The sequence below is a fragment of the Natator depressus genome, chromosome 9 (genome assembly GCF_965152275.1).
Source record: "Natator depressus isolate rNatDep1 chromosome 9, rNatDep2.hap1, whole genome shotgun sequence".
NCBI lineage: Eukaryota > Metazoa > Chordata > Testudines > Cheloniidae > Natator > Natator depressus.
In genome coordinates, this window is record NC_134242.1 from 43,234,354 (window position 1) to 43,253,764 (window position 19,411).

At 39.7% G+C, this 19,411-nt stretch overlaps 1 protein-coding gene across 3 annotated transcripts in view; it reads left to right on the forward strand.

The window, feature by feature from the left end:
* The window catches only part of LOC141994034 (glypican-5-like), a 596,673-nt gene that overhangs the window by 355,706 nt on the left and 221,556 nt on the right, over nucleotides 1–19,411 (forward strand). For all 3 annotated transcript variants that reach the window (XM_074963988.1, XM_074963987.1, XM_074963989.1), the window contains one exon: nucleotides 15,046–15,166. In XM_074963988.1, the coding sequence (XP_074820089.1) occupies nucleotides 15,046–15,166 (121 nt within the window). The remainder of the gene's footprint in view (nucleotides 1–15,045; nucleotides 15,167–19,411) is intronic.

A 19,411-nucleotide genomic window follows, 5' to 3' on the forward strand; every position in this document is an offset into this window, starting at 1 on the left:
TTTGATTCAGGCCTTTATCATTATTATAATAGCTACGTGTTGTATAACCAAAAGGCTTCCCGCTAATGTTATAGCTGGTCCTGTCAGACTTCCAGTATTTGGATTTTTTTAATGTATTTCTTCAAATTTGTTACAAAATGTGGGAAAATATAAAAAAGATAAAGATTATAGTCAGAACCTTAACTAATACCTTAAGTCTAAAAGGCCCATCTTGGTAAAAGTAGTAGTAATAATTAAGGTTCCTTTCACAGTTAATGAACTAGTTCATTGAGTGGTAAAACCTCCACTGCCCATGGCTGTTTTTCATTAGGTAACTCGGGTCATATGGTCTTAGTTTCATTGGTAGAACTGAACCTGAGTGATGGGAAAATAGATGAATTCAGAGAGATTATTTTATAAGTCTCACTTACTTATAAGTGTACTAATATCTTGTTAAAATTCTCTCATCATTTAATTATGGTGAAAACTTGCCTTGTAACTCCACAGAAGTCTCTTACTTTTAGCTATTCTAAAGTGTTGATCCTGTGAAGGTACCTAGCACAATGAGTTCACAGTTTAAGTCAAGCAATGCAGGTGGATGAAGAAAAAGGATAAAACATAAAATTGTTTCCCTCTAAGTATCAACTATTCCCATCAGCTCATCACAAATCATTATTAATTGGCAATTTTTGTCCGGACATCGTAAGAGAAGAAGGTCTTCTGAGTGATCTGGAGGAGGTGGTCATGACTGATCTTAGAGACTTGGCCAGGGAGGGTATTTTGTGAGTGTGAGATGGAGTGGAAGAAAGCAAGGAGGTGTCTGTGAGAGAAGTAGACAGAAGCACAGCTGAGGGCATAAATGGCAGAGTGGAGGGGGTAACACAGTAAGAGAGCGAAGCGGAAAAGTAGGGTTGGTCATCGTTGTGAAGAGCATAGACGAGGAGAACAAGAGGCTTGAACTTGATGCAGCAGAGAGATTTTAGGCCTTTATCCTACCCCATTTAGAATAGCGGGAGCTTTGCCTGCAATGAGCAGAGGATCCAGCCCAACTGAGGGTGATACAACATGAGCAATGGGCAAGAAAGATAATCAGCTGTGTTTGTGTTGGTTAGAGGGAGATGGGGATGATGTGAGAGTTGTGGAGGCTAGAGCATGTATGACGGGCCCAATCCAAAGCTCACTGAAATCAATGGGATCAATCCCTGAGTGCATATAATATTGCAGTTCATATAGTCCCTGTTGATAGCCGTTCCTTAATTCCAAAAGTTTAACTGTGTGTGTTTTGAGCAACTGACTTCTGGAAAAAGCAGGTGTTTTGACCTCTCAAAATAAATGTCTGTTTTGTTTTGTTTCTGTATGAAGTGTAGCCAATATCCTATCCCTACAACATATGTCTGATATAAAAATTATGATGGTCCCCATTATGCTTCCTAACAGATTCTGCATTGGGATCATAAAATATCTTTCTGTACATCATGGGTCACCTTTAAAGCTTATTTTTAAAATTTCTGCAACTAGGGCTTTCTATAAAGGGAGTTGGATGCCTGCCCTTGTTCCGTGCCAAAAGTCCTATCAGCCAAGTATTATGCAATCTCGCTTGATTTTTCAGTATGTCTCCATTGCTGTGAAGTTTATTGCTAATTTGTTTTTGTTTTCAGAGAGTTCAAGAACTCTAGTCTCCTGAGATTCAATCTTCTTTTATATTGAGTCAATCCTGTTTTCTACCATTGTTATCCAGCTGCCCAGGTTAAAAAGTTAGGCTGTCAGGTGTTCCAGTCTGTGTCCAACATTCCACATTTTTGTCTGCAACCGTTGAGGAGGTTTACATGGTGTCAGGCTTCAAGAGTCTCCTGGAGATTTTGAATAGAATTCTGTGTCTAGTTTTAGATCTCTTGTGATCTCACTTGTGCCTGTACTTGAAGAATCCCATCTCGTGGTCTAGGAAACCAGTGGGATCTTTGAGGAAAAAGGGATTCCTTATCTGTTTTGCACTGTCCCTTAGCCATTGCTGCAAATGTTTCCTTGACAGATGTGTGCTGTGTTTTTTTGTTTGTCCTGTTTCCTGGCTTATTTTTCAATAAACTTTTAAAAGGGAAGCATGTCTGAGCCAGAGCTCCAAGTCAGTGCATTGTCCTTCCATTTTGTATCACACTTGTATCCTGACCCCATTATTTTGGTTTTGACGCACTAAATGTGTATATGGAAGTATCAGAAATCATTTTCAGTCCCCTTGAAAGGGCCATATAACTTTAAATGGAAGATGCATTCCAACTGATGTTGTTCTAAGCAAATACATTCCTTCACTTAACACAATACAACCTGCTTGGTTAACATCTACAGTTCTCTTTGGCAATCTACCTGGCAGCAGTTTTTCACATACCTAGAAGAAGATAAGCCAGTATTTTCAGTCTCAATTAGCATTATTAAGGGCACATCTCAAGCATTTTTCAGATGCATTTCATAGCTCAGATCAATGCACTATCAATATGCTCCTAGTAAAACCAATGAATTGATTTGGCGGATGGTAGAATACTTGGCGGATAGTAGAATACTTGGTTTGCTTTAATCAGTCTGCATCCAGAATGTCTTTAGAAGGTGGTGTCATCAAACCACTCAAGTCTATCTGCCAACCTGCCCTTATGCCAATATTTGGGAGGCCTTCCATTATAAACTAGACTGTAAAAGGTCCCTTGAGTTCTACATGAAGTGGACAAAGATAATTAAAAAGGATATTTAGTTTTGTGTTCCTTTTGACACCATCAACTTAGTCCTGTCAAAGAACATTAGCAAACTATATTTCTCCCTGCATTTCCCATTGTTATTATTGGGTAAGGCAATTTTGTGAAAGTCAAAGCCTATTATAGCAGTTCTGCCAGAGACAGTATCCACCAAGTCATTTCTGCCTCATGAGATCTGTAGGGCAACCGCATGTGCCTCACTCACTTTTATTTTCATTTACAAGATGTGGTTCCCTAGACATTGCATTATGAGCTGAATCTAGAATTGGGCTGTTTGTGCTGCAGTCTCTCAGGCATATCACTTAAATTCAAAGTTCTCTTTTTTTAAATATAGCTATTTAATAAATGTTGCTCTTAAAGAATATTTTCAAGGGTTTTTGCCTAGTTGTGTTAAATATTTAGCCCATGTTAAGATTTCCTTTGGTGCCCAATGGTCTGAATGTCTTATCACACACTCTACTTTTACCCCCGGAATAACTCCACTGATTTCAGTGTAATTATGACTGATTCACAAGGGTATAACAGAGAGAATTGGGGTCAGAGGGCTTGGTCTTCTATATACTCCTCTAGCACTAGTGTCAGGGATGATATTATAGTCCTTTTCTTCCAGAGAAAGTGTAAATTATGTGTAAATACCTAATTAGAGTGTCCACCATTCTTTCTATTTTATATTTCATTATTTTGCAGGTACTCAGCAGCATGCGAGGTGCCTTGCCAAACAAATGAAAAAAATACATTCCTTGCCCTGAACAGTGCCGCCTAGACTCAACATGACACAGTGAAAGTCATAAACAGACAGCAAGTGTGTCCACACTAGGCTAACAGATGGTAATGAATACATAGTAAAATCCTAGGATGGACAAGGCAGTTGTAGTTTTAATATGTTAACGGGTAAACACCTTTTTCTTGGTCAAGTCTGCCAAAGGGGAGGTAGGGAAGGACAGAGTAGGGGAAACTGCAACTCTGGCAAGATCTGGAGGGTGAGTACAAATCCTGAAGGTACCATTAAGTTTTACTGTGTTACCACCTTTCCGTGCCTATTAATTCTCTTAGGCGGGATGGCAAATGTGAGCTTTAAAGAAGGGATGTGAATACACTGAGAGTGGCAGCTCTACAGAAAGGTTTAGAGAAGGCCATCCTAACAGTAAGGAGTAAAACAATATGTGTGAAAGCATGAGAGTTTTCTGACATGAAGGCATAAAAAGGGTATGGGGCTGGAATCATTACCACAGCAGAGAGGGCTGGGTTGCACCCTGCTCTGAAATGCAATCGGGCTGCATAATGTAGGGCCTTGGGGAAAAAAAGAACAGGGCTTTTTGAGCTTGCAATGCAGTGGAGAGACAATGAAATGGCTTGAAGGTGGAGGTGCCATGCACAGATCCACACCCACTCACTTGAGAACTGAGGCATGTTAGGCTAGCTCACTTAGTACCATAAGCCACAAGGAGGCTGTGGAATGTGGTTTATTCCTTTCCATGCACACACAATGGCTACTGTGACATTCTAAAAATGTCTGGCACTTTTCAGCCTTACAAGTGCCATGTACCAGTATGTGTACAAACTAAGACCATGAATCGTCGCAGGAAGGTCCCTCTAGAGAACAACTTTGCCAGCTAATTATTGGAATTATTGGACTCTTCTCATTGCAAGTTTCGTATTACAAATGTGGGGTTTGGATGTCCTTTCATTTTTACACTGGCATAAATCAGGTAGATCTTAATTTTAAGTCAGTGGAGTTACACTGGTGTAAGTGAGAGGAGAACCAGGCCCAACTAATAAAATGTACAGTCTGAAGATCTAAAAAAAATGTACTTTAGCAAGGATTTGTATTATGGGAAGTGTTAGAGTTTGGCAAAAGAGAATAGGTTGGTTAAATATATACAAACTGGTGCATTATTTTATATCTCTGTTTACTGGACCACAGACAACAAATTTATCAAGATGTTTTTATTATTTTTTGAATAAATGTTTATTGAACGTTGCATCTTAATGAAAGGCGATACAGCTACTTGCTAAGTGTCAGTAGATTAATCATTCCTCTCTTGGAGACTTCTCAGTTGCCTTGCACAATGACTCACTAATCCAGATAATAAAGAACTAGGACAGATCTTTTCACAAATAAAAAAATATAACACAAGGCAAAAAAAGTACATACTAGGTTTCACTGGGTAATGTTATTGATGGAATTGCTATTGAATGAAGCACAGTTCTGTCAGTCACAGTCATGAATCTGTCATTCCAAAGGGATCACTGGGGGGCCAGTAGATGGTAGCCAAGGAATTGGTGTTTTAGAAATTGATACAACATTAAGCAAAAGGTCTTCATTGTGACTCCATGAAGTTGGTTGGTGAATAGCCAGTAGAATACTATGATCACCATCCAGGTGCTATAAAACTCCTTTCCATTTGGTATTCATGCCCATTTTTCAAAGGCAAGTATTCAGGGTTGTTAAGAAGTAAGTTGATAAGGCTGAAGGCTTATTTCAATCCACTCTTTAGCAATACAGTTTTCTTGCTATTGAGCATATGGTACTGTTTACCAACTTCATGACATCTGCCTGGGAAAAAATCATTCATTATACTGCCCTATAGGTCATAAGGCCAGATGTGCTGAGATTTGCATTGATAAAACACAGAAGAGATGGTTAAAATGATGAATTTGGGGCATAACATAATGGTGTGGGTTAATGGTTAAGGGTAATTGTATTTTAGGCTAGTCACAGGAGAAATGACAGGGAAATGAGTGAGGGAATTTGTTCAGAATATTAGCTGTCTATATTCAAATTGAAGGAGTATAGGGAATAAACAGGAAAAACTGGAAGTATTAGTACACAAGCTACATTATAACTTAATTTGCATCACAGAGACTTGGTGGGATAAGTCTCATGAATGGAATATTGTTATAGATGGGTATAGCTTGTTCAGGAAGGACAGGGTAAAATGGGAGGAGGGATGCATTATACATCAAGAATATATACACTTGTTCTGAGGGCCAGAAAAAGGTAGGAGGCAGACCAGCTGGGAAACTCTGGGTAAAGGTAAAAGGGGTAAAAGTTAGGAGTGATGTAGGAGAGGGTCTATTATAGACCATGACATCGGGAAGAGGAGACGGAGGAGGCATTTCTAGAACAAATGACAGACATATCCAAAACACAAGACCTGATAGTAATGAGGAACTTTACTCAGACATCTGCTGGAAAACTAATATGGTAAAACACAAAATTTCCAATACATTCTTGGAACATATAGGAGACAACATTTTGTTCCAGAAAGTGGAAGAAATAACCAGCCATTTTAGACTTGATTCTTACCATGAGGAAGGAATTGGTAACGAATCTGAAGGTGGAAGGCAATTGAGGTGAAGGTGATCATGAAACGATAGTTTTCATGATCCTAAGGAAAGGAAGGAGTTAGAGCAGTAGAAGAAGGACAATAGACTTCAAAAACACAGACTTTAACACACTCAGATAACTGCTAGGTAAGGTGCCATGGGAAGAATATCTAAGGGGAAAAGGATTTAAGGAGAGCTGGCAGTTTCTCAAGGATATGCGATTAAAGGCATACCTGCAAACTATTCCAATGCAAAAGAAAGAATAGTAAGACGTCAAGATGGCTCCATCAGGACCTGAAAATCAAAAAGGAATCCTGTAAAAAAAAAAAAAAGTGGAGACATGGACAAATTGGTAAGAAGAGTACAAAAGAATAGCACAAACATCCAGGAACAAAATCAGAAGGGCTAATGCACAAAATGAGTTACTCCTAGCAAGGGACATAAAAGGCAAGAACAAGAGGTCCCTTAAATAAATTAGGAGCAAGAGAAAGGTGAAGGAAAATGTAGGTCTTCTACTTAGCGGGTAAGCCAATAACTGATGGCATCAAGAAAGCTGAACTGTTTAATGCCTAGTTTGGTTCAGTCTTCACTAAGAAAGGTTAATGGTGACTAGATACTCAATATTAACAACAAGGGGGAAGGAATGCAAGCCAAAGTAGGGAAATATCAGGTTAAACAATATTTAGATAAGTTAGATACATATTCAAGTCAGCAAAGTCTTATGAAATTCATTGTAGGGTATTTAAGGAACTAGCTGGCGCAATCTTGAAAATTTTGCTATTAGCTTTGAGAACTCTTGGAGGATGGGTGAAGTCCCAGAAGACTAGAGAATGGCAAACATAGTACCTATCTTTAAAAGGGGAGCAAAGAGACCCATGGAATTATAGACCACTCAGTCTAACTTAAATAGTGGGAAAGATACTGGAACAAATTATTAAACAATCAATTTGTAAGTAGCTGAGGACAAAAAGGTTATAGGGAGTAGCCAGCTTGTATTTGTCAAGAACAAATCATGCCAAATCAACCTGCATTCCTTCTTTGACAGGGTTACAGGCCTGGTGGTTAGGGGGAAGCAGTAGATGTGATGTACCTTGATTTTAGTAAGGCTCTTGACACACTCCCACATGACATTCTCATAAGCAAACTAGGGCAATGTGGTCAAGATGAAATTACTATAAGGTGGGTGCAGTGCATGATTGGTTGAAAGAGCAAACTCAAAGAGTAGTTACCAATGGTTTGCTATCAAACCGGGGTATGGGGGGGGAGGCGTATCTAGTGCAGTCCCACAGGGTCAGTCCTGGGCCCAGTAGTGTTCAATATTTTCTTTAATGACTTGGATAGTGGAGTGGGGAGTATGCTTATAAATTTGCAGATGACACCAGGCTGGGAGAGGTTGCAAGCACTTTGGAGGACAAGCTTAGAATTCAATTGACCTTGACAAATTGGAGAAGTCAATAAAGACAAGTGCAAAGTACTTCACTTAGGAAGGAAAAATCAAATGCCCAACTGCAGAACTACTTTTGAGAAGAAAATGAGGGCTCAGAATTTCAACGTGGTTAAAGCAGTGGTTCTCAACCTGGGGTACATGTACCCATGGGGTTATGTAGAGGTCTTCCAGGGGGTACATCAACTCATCTAGATATTTGCCTAGTTTTATAACAGACTACATAAAATGCACTACCGAAGTCAGTACAAACTAAAATTTCGTATAGACGATCACTTGTTTTATATTGCTCTATATACAATACACTGAAATGTAAGTACAATATTTATATTCCAATTGATTTATTGTATAATTTTGATTAAAAATGAGAGTAAGCAATTTTTCAGTAATAGTGTGATGTGACACTTTTGTACTTTTATGTCTGATTTCGTAAGCAAGTAGTTTTTAAGTGAGGTGAAACTTGGGCATATGCAAGACAAATCAGACTCCTGAAAGGGGTACAGTAGTCTGGAAATGTTGAGAGCCACTGGCCTAAAGAATGTAGACATCCAATTTCCACATAAATTAATAAGAATTGGGCCCCTGAATACTATAAGCAGCTTTGAAAGTCCTAACATAGATAGTTTACATCAACTTCTGAGGTTTAGCTATATTTAGCCAGATCCTCACACAGAGTAAAATAGGATTAAAGTCAACAGAACTACACTGATTTACATCAGATGAGTTCAGTGTATTCCTTGAAAAGACCTTGCTATAATATCAAGTATGCAGTACACTAATATTATTTTTAAAAGAAATTGAGAAATTCAGTGTACGAGACCATGCATATGAATTTTGGTGGGGTTTTCATGTTGCTCTCTAATCCCCACTTTGAGTATATGCGGAAGCTGACTTCCTTATTCAGACTGAGTTCATTCAGGCTGGTCATCTGAGTTCAGAGTTTCTTTCTGATCCTGGGAAGAGCATAGACCATTAGCCACCACAGATCAGAGCACTGGGGAGCTTAATGGCATATAGTGGCCCTGCTCAGAGTAATAGCATCCTGAGGGAAATGGAGCCATGGAAATGGTCTCCCAGCTGGACACTGATCAATAATACATGGAACTGCTGCCTGTAAAAGCTTTGATCAGATGCTTGTAACCAAACTGGTACTGTCTCCTGTAGGGAACAGGGAAGGGAATGGTGTGATAATGCCACCCCCATTTCCTAGTCTCATGTGGCTAAATATCATTACTACTGTATCTAATGCAGCTCCTGCAGCTATCTGTCTGGCATCTTTCAGTTTTAAGGTTTGTTCTCTGAACTCTGTAGCTATCTAAAGAGCCAGTGGAAACACTGGGTTCGTTTTGGACATTGTATAGGCAGCACTTTTCATCTCCTTTTTTCTTCAGTAGTTTGGGATCATCTTATATTTTGTCCCCTTTCTGATGACAAATGAAAAATAATACAGTGTTTCAAAATCACTGGTATAGTTCTGACTTTGAAAAGAACTTCTAAAGCCAAAATCTTTTTTCAAAAATAAGGAAAGAAATGTATATTTATGTTCAAAATATTATCCATGCCAGTGTCTAGGCAACAGTTTGCTTCTGACCCATTTCAAGCTTAGGATAATTTTGTGAGCTAAAAATCACCTAAACTGTATTTCTGGAAAGCTGTTAAGATTTTATTAAATAACGTTTTTAGCTTTTCCCAGTAGATCAGTCGAATAATGTTACTATTAAACTCACAGTTTTGAAACCGATTAGTAATTCTTCCTGTATTTGCTATTCATTGCATGCTAGCAGAATGGTTAGTTCAGAATTGCTGCATATAGATGATGTTTTTATACACATCTCCTGGTCTTTTTAACCTGTAGGTTGTTGATAAAGACATTTCAGGGTCTAGTATGAATAAACTACTAAAGGAAATAGGGCGTGTTTTTTTAATAATTAGAGTAATTAACCATTGGAACAACAAGAGTCATGGTGGATTCTCCATCACTGACAATTTTTAAATCAAGATTGGAAGTTTTTCTAAAAGATCTGCTCTAGGAATTATTTTTGGGTAAGTTCTTTGGCCTGTATTACACAGGAGGTCAGACTAGATTATCACAATGGTCCCTTCTGGCCTTGGAATCTATGAATCACTGGCATTAGCAATTCTGCACTACTATTTTTCAGTTAGATTACAGATTATTAGATAAAGTCAACCAATTTCTGACGGTTCTTAATGTACATTCTCAGTAATTCAGTAATTGTGTTGTCAGCACAAAAAAAATGTGTTACATAGTGCAAAGAAGTAAACAAATCAAATTACCTTTCAGGAAATGTATGTTGTTTATTCCAAGGTATATCAGACCTGATGCAGAGCCAGCAGGTTAATTCTGTGCTTACAGGATAGGAGTTCAAGTCAGATAGATGTGTAGCTGTCTCCTGGAACAATCCTGATCTCCAATTGTAGTCCTCCCTCCTCAGTGGCTCTGTGACTCACCTTGGGTTGTTAGTGTGCCTTCTCTTCGTTATGTTTGACAGCATACATAGAGAAGTTAGATAAAAGTACACAATACTCTTGCTGGAAGGTTTGTTACGAATTATACCCAATAGGTCACGCACAGGAACTGCTGCGAATTATACCCTATAGGTCATGCACAGTTTGAGTCTAGGCTGAGGCACACGAACAAAGTCCACAACTGCAGAGTTTCCAAAGATACTAAGTTTATTACGCTCGAGCGTGGTGCCCCCCTGCTAATTAGGAGGGGACCCCGAATGCAGGTTATGCAGAGATTATATATCTTTTAGAAAAGCATGTTGCCCTCGTGCATCGGAAACTTTAGCCAATAGACAAACCCTTTTTTAATTTATTATTTATTTTTGCTAAGTGCATTTTTTGTGCTAAACCATTATTTTAACTACACAACATGGTCCTAAAGCAATGCACCAGTAGCCTTTTTTTATTAGGATGGGAGGCTTAGATCAAGCCCAGGAGGCAGGGAGTTAGGAACAGACAAAGAACAGAAACCGGGAGTCGAGACAGGCTGGAAACAAGCGGGGGGTTTTCACAGGAATGCAGTATCTAAGGAACACTCCTCCTGGTGAATGATGTGTTTGCTTTTAGACAATGGTGGGCCCCAAACCAAAATGGAGTCACATATGCACATACGCTAACTTTTCCTTAACAGGTTGCAATGTAACACTGTTGAGAACAATAGTGCACAAGAACCGAGAGAGAGACAGCAAGTTGCTCCTTAAAACAGAGGCACAACTCAACCCGCAGCATTCTAGGCTGGTGCTCTGCACTCTGACTCTGATCACACGCATTTCTACTTAGCCTCTTCACCTGCAAGCAGGTCCAGAAAACCCCTTACAAGTTCAAGTGATCGTTTATCATGTTAGCATGGTTTTCAATACCCTTCATTCTCCTTCCCCTCAAGAGCAACTGAGGGGCCATATCTCCTCTTATTGCTGGAACCCACCACCCTACAGCAAATGGACTGGACTCAGTCCATACTCTCTGGACTGAGACTCTCTGGACTCAGTGTTGTTGTAGCCTTGTCAGTCCCAGGATAAGAGAGACAGAAGGTGGGTGAAATAATGACCAACTTCTCTGGGTGAGAGACAAGAATTCACAGCTCTTCTTCAGGTCAGATGTGTGTAAGCTTGAAAACTTGTCTCTCTCACCAACAGAAGTTGGCCCAATAAAAGATATTACCTCACCCACCTTGTCTCTCTGGACTCAGTTTGTTAGAGAAGTGTTCTATATGTAAATAGTTAATGGATGAGATCCCAGTAAGTGGCACCCAAGAAGATGGACTAAAGTTCTTGGGTTTTCTAGGACCAATAATTATTGTGCTCTGCAAATGGCTTCCTCTGGCTGCACTTAACAGCAGCTCCTGTCACAGTTCATATGTCTGGGCAGTCCCAGCCACATCTGGGGTCTGCAGTTGGCTGCCCAGGCATGTGAGTCATGCTGTTTGTACGGCCCCTATAGACTATTCATGTCTCAAGCAATGAGTAAGCAGACCCTTGAGGTCCTGTGGGTCCTAACCCTCTCTGTAGCTTCCAGAGAGCAGTTGGCTATAGGTGTAATGGCACAAATATGAACATAATTAACATACAAATAAATAGCTCTAGAAGATAGAGCCACCAGATTTGATATATGCTTTCCCTGACATCCCAAGATTAGATGATGGGAAATGACAAAATGGGAAATGACTGCCTAGGAAGGAGTACTGCGGAAAGGGATCTGGCGGTCATAGTGGATCACAAGCTAAATATGAGTCAGCAGTGTAACACTGTTGCAAAAAAAGCAAACATCCTTCTGTGATGTATCAGCAGGAGTATTGTAAGCAAGACACAAGAAGTAATTCTTCCACTATACTCCGCGCTGATTAGGCCTGAACTGGAGTATTGTGTTCAGTTCTGGGCACCACATTTCAGGAGATATGTGGACAAATTGGAGAAAGTTCAGAGAAGAGTGACAAAAATTATTAAAGGTCTAGAAAACATGATCTATGAGGGAAGATTGAAAAAAAGTGGGTTTGTTTAGTCTGGAGAAGAGAAGACTGAGAGAGGACATGATAACAGTTTTCAAGTACATAAAAGGTTGTTACAAGGAGGAAGGAGAAGAATTGTTCCCGTTAAGCTCTGAGGATAGGAGAAGAGGCAATGGGCTTAAATTGCAGCAAGGGCGGTTTAGGTTGGACATAAGGAAAAACTTCCTAACTGTAAGGGTAGTTAAGCACTGGAATAAATTGCGTAGGGAGGTTGTGGAATCTCCATCACTGGGTATTTTTAAGAGCAGGTTGGACAAACAACTGTCAGGTATTGTCTAGATAATACATAGTCCTGCCTTAAGTGCAGGGGACTGGACTAGATGACCTCTCGAGGTCCTTCCAGTTCTATGATTCTATGATATCTAAATATCAAACACTAACAATGACTTGGGCAGCAGACTGATTTGAACATTGTCTTGGAGTCTAGGGCCTCAGTCCTGCAAACACTTACATGCTTATATTTAAGCACACAAATAGCCCCACTGATCTGAATGGACTTTGGATTCAACCAAATATAGATAATCAAAGTTATGCCATTTTTCTTGATCTAAATTAAGTAAAAGAGCGTGCCCATTTAGCAACAAGCAGTATAATAACATTGCGTGAGATTTGTACCTCCAGGCATTGGAATCCCTCAGGGGATCATTGGCATGGAAAATGAATGAGGCTCAATGGATGGGGTGGATAAAGGCATTGCTTTTGGTTGGATCATATTTACACAAAATCTGTATAATGCTGCTGAAAAGCATTGAATGGAGGCTTGAGATTTGCAGAGTTAAAACAATTTCATTTGCAGGCAGAAAAAAAGCTTTTTTACATTCTTTATCATTGTGATGCCCTGAATATCTGGAGAAACTTTGATAGCTATAGCAAGTGATAAAAAGCATAGAGCAATGAGAATAGGTAGCAAAGCATTCCCTTGCCTTGTGCTGCTGTTTATGGAGATAGTTTATGATGGGAAGATGTTCAGACAAAGGAATGCACGTGGAGAATTGTAGAATTGTAGAACAGTTTGATGGAGGCTATAAATTGCTGTCCATAACTAAATTCCTCCTGTACTGCAACAGAATGATCCCAAAGAGCTGCATCAAATACCTTTTCTGTGTCTAATACTAGGATACAGGCTGCTATTGGTTGGGTATTTTAACATGACAAATGTTTTGTTTTTTTAAATTTCCATTATTTTGCACACTTTATTCTTCCTTGCTCTCATTCATGATTGTCATCTTTCCTTTCTCTGCGAGGTTAAAGTCATTGATAATTTTCCTTAACTGACCATGCCACCTCCTCTAGTCTTCACCAGAATTTTAAGCAGACCCTTGAACTCAAATGTTAAACGGCATTATGTAATGTTTTTACTGTCAGATTTACTTGAAGTCTAACTTTATTCATCTTGTTTGGTTTTAATTAAGACAGGACAAACATCCTAGTAAAAGTCCAATTATAATTTGCAATTCTGTTAGTCACTGAGAGAAGAGATAATTTATGCTGGCATTTTCAAAGGGTATTAGGTGCCCGGCTCTAATTGAAAGCCAATACAAGTTGAATGCCTAATTCTCTTAGCCCCCTGTGAAAGCCCGATCCTAAGTTTTCCAGTCTTAAAAAGCTATCAAAGGAAGATTGCTGACAGACTGAAAGAACATCTGAGTTATCATGTAGAGCAATGCTTCTCAAGCTATCTGATGTGGGGGACCAGCAATTTTTTTTCCCAATGTGCGCGCAGACTGGCAGCCGATGGCTCGCGGACTGGCAGCGGTCCACGGACCACCACTTTGAGTAGCCACAGCTACATTCTCTACATCAGTGCTAAGGAGACAATTGTAACAGGACCTTTCTCTTTGAGTTCCAATTTGGAAGAATGCAACCTCCTTCTGCTTGAGTTTACAAAGGTGTACATTTGGCATGATGATTCACAGTTCCCAAGCAGATATGGATACATAGGGGAAGCCAGTTGTTGAGTGACCTTCCCCATCAGTCCCAATGCCTAACTGGGCCATGAATATCTCCTTGTCCAGTTTTGCTGCAGGAGGTGCAGGGAAATCAAAGTAGTTTGCACAGATTCCCCAGACGCATGGGGTCCCAGTTTGTTCCTTGTACTTAAGGATGCAAAAACAAGAACTACAGAAATGACTGAATGATTAGTCTGTCTGTGTCTATAACTTTGTCCATGGTGATAGGATGAGGATGCTGGTGGAGGCAGGCATTTACTGTGTGAGAACAGCTGATGTTTTTCAGATCCAAAGGTCTAAGGTGAGATTGCCCAGAGCCGGGCCCTACGTATGTATATATCTGAACTGCTCCTAACAAAGTCATAATGACAAAAATAATGCATGACTGAGATGAAGACCGCTGATGTATCAGATTGTGCTGCTGGAAGGAGTTCTCACAGTACATCTAAGGCTGAAGCCTAGCAGGCAATCGGATCTTCTGAGTTGCTAACCTCTCCTGAGAAGCCTCATTTCACTGAGTGGAACATTCCCCTGCTGATCGAGAAAATGTACAGTGTTGCCGACTCTTGCGATTTTACTGCAAGTCTCGCGATATTTGGTGTCTTCCTGAAAGCCCCAGGATCCCACTGATTATGTGAAAATCTCAAATTTGATTTTTAAAGCAAGTTTCCAGCCCTTAGAGTTGCGCAGAAAAGCTTGAAGCATAAACCTGAAAGGTTCAAACACCAAAATACAAATAAGAAACCTGAAATGTTGGGTTTTTTTGGTTTTGTTTTTTTTTAAATCTCTCATGATCTTTTTGGGGGCTGACTTGTGATATTGGAAGGGTTGGAGTTGATAATACTGCAAGAAATCATGTCATTTTATGCAGATTTGGGGTGATGAAAGAATTGTTTGCACTAATTACACTATTTACAACCATGTTTGCTTTGTAATATGTTTATTGACCCTGACTCATTACGGAAAATCTGTGCATGTTCATTATTCTAATGAAAATAGTCTGTAAAATGTTACCCTCTCATTTTCAGTGTAAATATTTTCTCTCTGGTTGATCTTTTGTTTCTTTTTTTTTAGTTACACCAGCAGAGTTGTTTCCAATGGACTTAAGGCACAAATTAATAACCCAGAATTGAAAGTCAAAGGATTAGACCCTCTCATCAGTCATTTAATTGACAGACTTCATCATTTTAACCAGGTAAGTAAGTCTCTCATTTAAAAGTTTTTCCACATTGGGTCTTAGAAGGGATCTGAAGGTAAAAACACTGGGGTATATTGTATGCTATACTGAAGCACAGAACCAAAAGAACAGCACAGTGGAATGGTGGTAAACTGGTCTATAAACTACTTTTGTGCCTTGGGAGCTGGTCTAATTTATGGCACCCTTCCCACAGCTGTCAATGGGCTGCTCTGTAATCCAGAATCCCTGTAGTGCTGAGGGCTGGGGAGATGCCTCCTTATCTGCAGCCCCATTCATTACACAGGGGCCTGTGACAAGTGTGAAGTTGCCTATGCCATCCTGTGGTGTTCCTAGGCTGGTGGAATTTTCCTCCAGCCTGGAGCAGACTTGTTTGCTGCCAGAGTGAATCCCCAAATCCGTGGTGACTGAATTCCATAGAATACCGTAGTCAGGATACAGAGTGTGACTAGGTCAATTAACCTCGTGTGCAACTTTCAAAATGTTTCCTTGCCTGAGTGTGATTTCTAACCTTTCCAACCATTAAAGGAAAGATGATCTGCCAATGGCTTTACCAGAAACATGATTAACCTAGTCTGCATAGGTTTCAGAGTAACAGCCGTGTTAGTCTGTATTCGTAAAAAGAAAAAAGAAAAGGAGTACTTGTGGCACCTTAGAGACTAACCAGTTTATTTGAGCATGAGCTTTCGTGAGCTACAGCTCACTTCATCGGATGCATAGCATATCGTGGAAACTGCAGAAGACATTATATACACACACAGACCATGAAACAAAACTTCCTCCCACCCCACTGTCCTGCTGCTAACAGCTTATCTAAAGTAGTCTGCATAAACTTTCAGCTCATGCTTCCTTGGTTGTGCTTGCTGTCCAACCTGAACTGCTGTGTTTCAGTGCTGAATCCATCATGATTCTATTGTACTATTTCTTCAGCACAGCTCTTTGCAAGTTGCAGAAATAGTGTCAGTCTAAATGAGCTAGAGCTAACAGATTTAACAGCAATTGATTTTCATTTAAAGTAGACGTGTTTTCTTGTCCAGTTGAAAGAATATTTACAGCTTGGATCTTCAAAGTCTGCAGTGTTTATACATGAACTCTTCCCTAATTTTTCACCATAAGAGAGTGGTATAGCACGAGACTGAAAATAGGCAGTTTATAGGCAATGGTTATTGGACCTGACCTCATCTGCTCTGGAAGGTATGGAAGAGAAAGTAATCTGCACCAGATAATGTGCTAGAGTGAATTATTTTCTTCCTGGGTCTGGGAGGAAGCAAGGAACTGAGTAGCTATGACTCTGTGACTGAGTAGCTATGACTCTGTGTCATAAGTTGGTCCTGGAGAAGCACAACTTTGTACTGCTCCTTACCCAGGGTTTGTGGCAAATCCACAATCTAGCCATCAATTAGTACTGCTATTAAATTTAAGCTGGTTCTAATATTTATCTAGGCTGAAGATTTAGGGATTCTTTGTATTATGCTGTTTGATTTAACTTGCCATTGGGAATTATAACTTCCAGAAGGATGTGGTATTTAATATTGCAGTGAAATAAGTATTATTAAGCTAGATTGGGTAAAGTGAGTATTCATTATTTATTGGCTTTTGCATGTTATCAAATAGTGTTAATTTACTTTATAAATAGTAATTATAATTGATCTGTGTAATAGTTTTCTATAAACTCTGACAATCAAATGTAATTAGAAATAGATTGTCTGTCTGAATGTCTGTATAACCACTATGCTGGTCACGCAGCTCTGACCCCAGCAGCCTGTCAGCAAACACCAGCCATGCTCTGGCTTCCAACAGCCTTGGTTACTACTTGCAGAGTAATCCCAATACACCGCCAGTCCTAGATTTCCCCCGCGCTGTGCAGCTCTTTCAGGTCCATTGCCCCTTTAAGGAGATCAACATAGAAACATAAAATCGTAGGATTGGAAGAGACCTCGGGAGGTCATCTGGTCCAGTCCCCTACATTCATGACAGGAGTAAGTATTATCTGCACCATCCCTGACAGGTGTTTGTCTAACCTGCTCTTAAAAATCTCTAATGATGAAGATTCTACAAACTCCCTAAGTAATTTATTCCAGTGCTTAACCACCCTGACTGTTAGGAAGTTTTTCCTAATGGCCAACTTAAACTGCCCCTGCTGTAATTTAAGCCCGTTGCTTCTTGCCCTATCCTCAGAGGTTAAAGAGAACAATTTTTGTCCCTCCTCCTTGTAACAGCTATTTATGTACTTGAAAATGGTTGTCATGTCCCCCCTCAGTCTTTTCTTCTCCAGACTAAACAAACCCAGTTTTTTTTCAATCTTTCCTCATAGGTCATGTTTTCTAGACCTTTAATCATTTTTGTCTCTCTTCTCTGGACTCTCTCCAGTTGTCCACATCCTTCCTGAAATGTGACACCCAGAACTGGACACAGTACTCCAGTTGAGACCTAATCAGTGCAGAGTAAAGCGGAAGAATTACTTCTTGTGTCTTGCTTACAACACTCCTGCTAATACATCAGAAGGATGTTTGCTTTTTTTTTGCAACAGTGTTACATTGTTCACTCCTATTTAGCTTGAGATTCACTATGACCCCCCAGATCCCTTTCCGCAGTGCTCCTTCCTAGGCAGCCATTTCCCATTTTATATGAGTGCAACTGATTTTTCCTTCCTAAGTGGGGTACTTTGCATTTGTTCCAATTGAATTTCATCCTATTTACTTCAGACCATTTCTCCAGTTTGTCCAGATCATTTTGAATTGTAATCCACCAAAGTACCTGCAACCCCTCCCAGCGTGGTATTGTCTGCAAACTTTATAACTGTACTCTCTATGCCATTATCTAAATCATTGATGAAGATATTGACCAGAACCAGACCCAGAACTGATCCCTGTAGGACCCTACTCATTATGCCGTTCCAGTTTCACTGTGAACCAGTGATAACTACTCTCTGTAAATGATTTTCCAACCATTTATGCACCCACCTTATAATAGCTCCATCAAGGTCGTATTTCCCTAGTTGGTTTATGAGAAAGTCATGGAAAACAGTATCAAAAGCCTTACAAAATTCAAGACATACCACATTTACCCCCCACCTCCTGCCCCTCCCACCACAAGGCTTGTTACCCTGTCAAAGAAAGCTATAAGATTGTTATGACATGATTTCTTGGCAAATCCATGCTGATTGTCACTTATCTTATTGTCTTCCAGGTGTATGCAAATTGATTACTTAATTATTCGCTCCATTATCTTTCCAGGTACCGAAGTTAAGCTGACTGGTCTATAATTCCCCAGGTTGTCCTTATTTCCCTTTTTATAGATTGGCACTATATTTGTCCTTTTCCAGTCCTCTGGAATCTCTCCCATCTTCCATGACTTTTCAGAGATGCTCGCTAGTGGCTCAGATATCTCCTCAGTCAGCTCCTTGAGTATTCTAGGATGTATTTAGGCCCTGGTGACTTGAAGACATCTAACTTGTCTAAGTAATTTTTAACTTGTTCTTTCCCTATTTTAGCCTCTGATCCTTTCTCATTTTCACTGGAATTCATTATGTTAGATGTCCAATTTCACTAACCTTTTTTGTGAAAACTGAAACAAAAAATCATTTAGCATTTCTTCCATTTCCACATTTTCTGTTATTGTGTAATGGGCCTACCCTGTCCTTGGTCTTCCTCTTGCTTCTAATGTATTTGTAGAATGTTTTCTTGTTACCCTTTGTCTCTAGCTAGTTTAATCTCATTTTGTGCCCTGGCCTTTCTAATTTTGTCCCTACATACTTGTGTTATTTATTTATATTCATCCTTTGTAATTTTACCTAGTTTCCATTTTTTGTAGGACTCCTTTTTGAGTTTCAGATCATTGAAGATTTCCTGGGTGGTCTCTTGCCATTCTTCTGATCTTTCTTATACATTGGGATAGTTTGCTCTTGTGCCCTTAATAATGTCTCTTTGAAAAACTGCCGACTCTTTTGAACTGTTTTTCCCCTTGGACTTGCTTCCCATGGGATCTGACCCACCAACTCCCTGAGTTTGCTGAAGTCTGCCTGCTTGAAATCCACTATCTTTATTGTGCTCTTTTCCCTCCTACCATTCCTTAGAATCATGAACTCTACCATTTCATGATCACTTTCACCTAAGCTGCCTTCCACTTTCAAATTCTCAACCAGTTCCTCCCTATTTGGCAAAATCAAATCTAGATCAGCCTCTTCACCTTCTGAAATAAGGTGCCTTAAATGGAGTTACCCAAACAATTCACAGCTCTGGATTA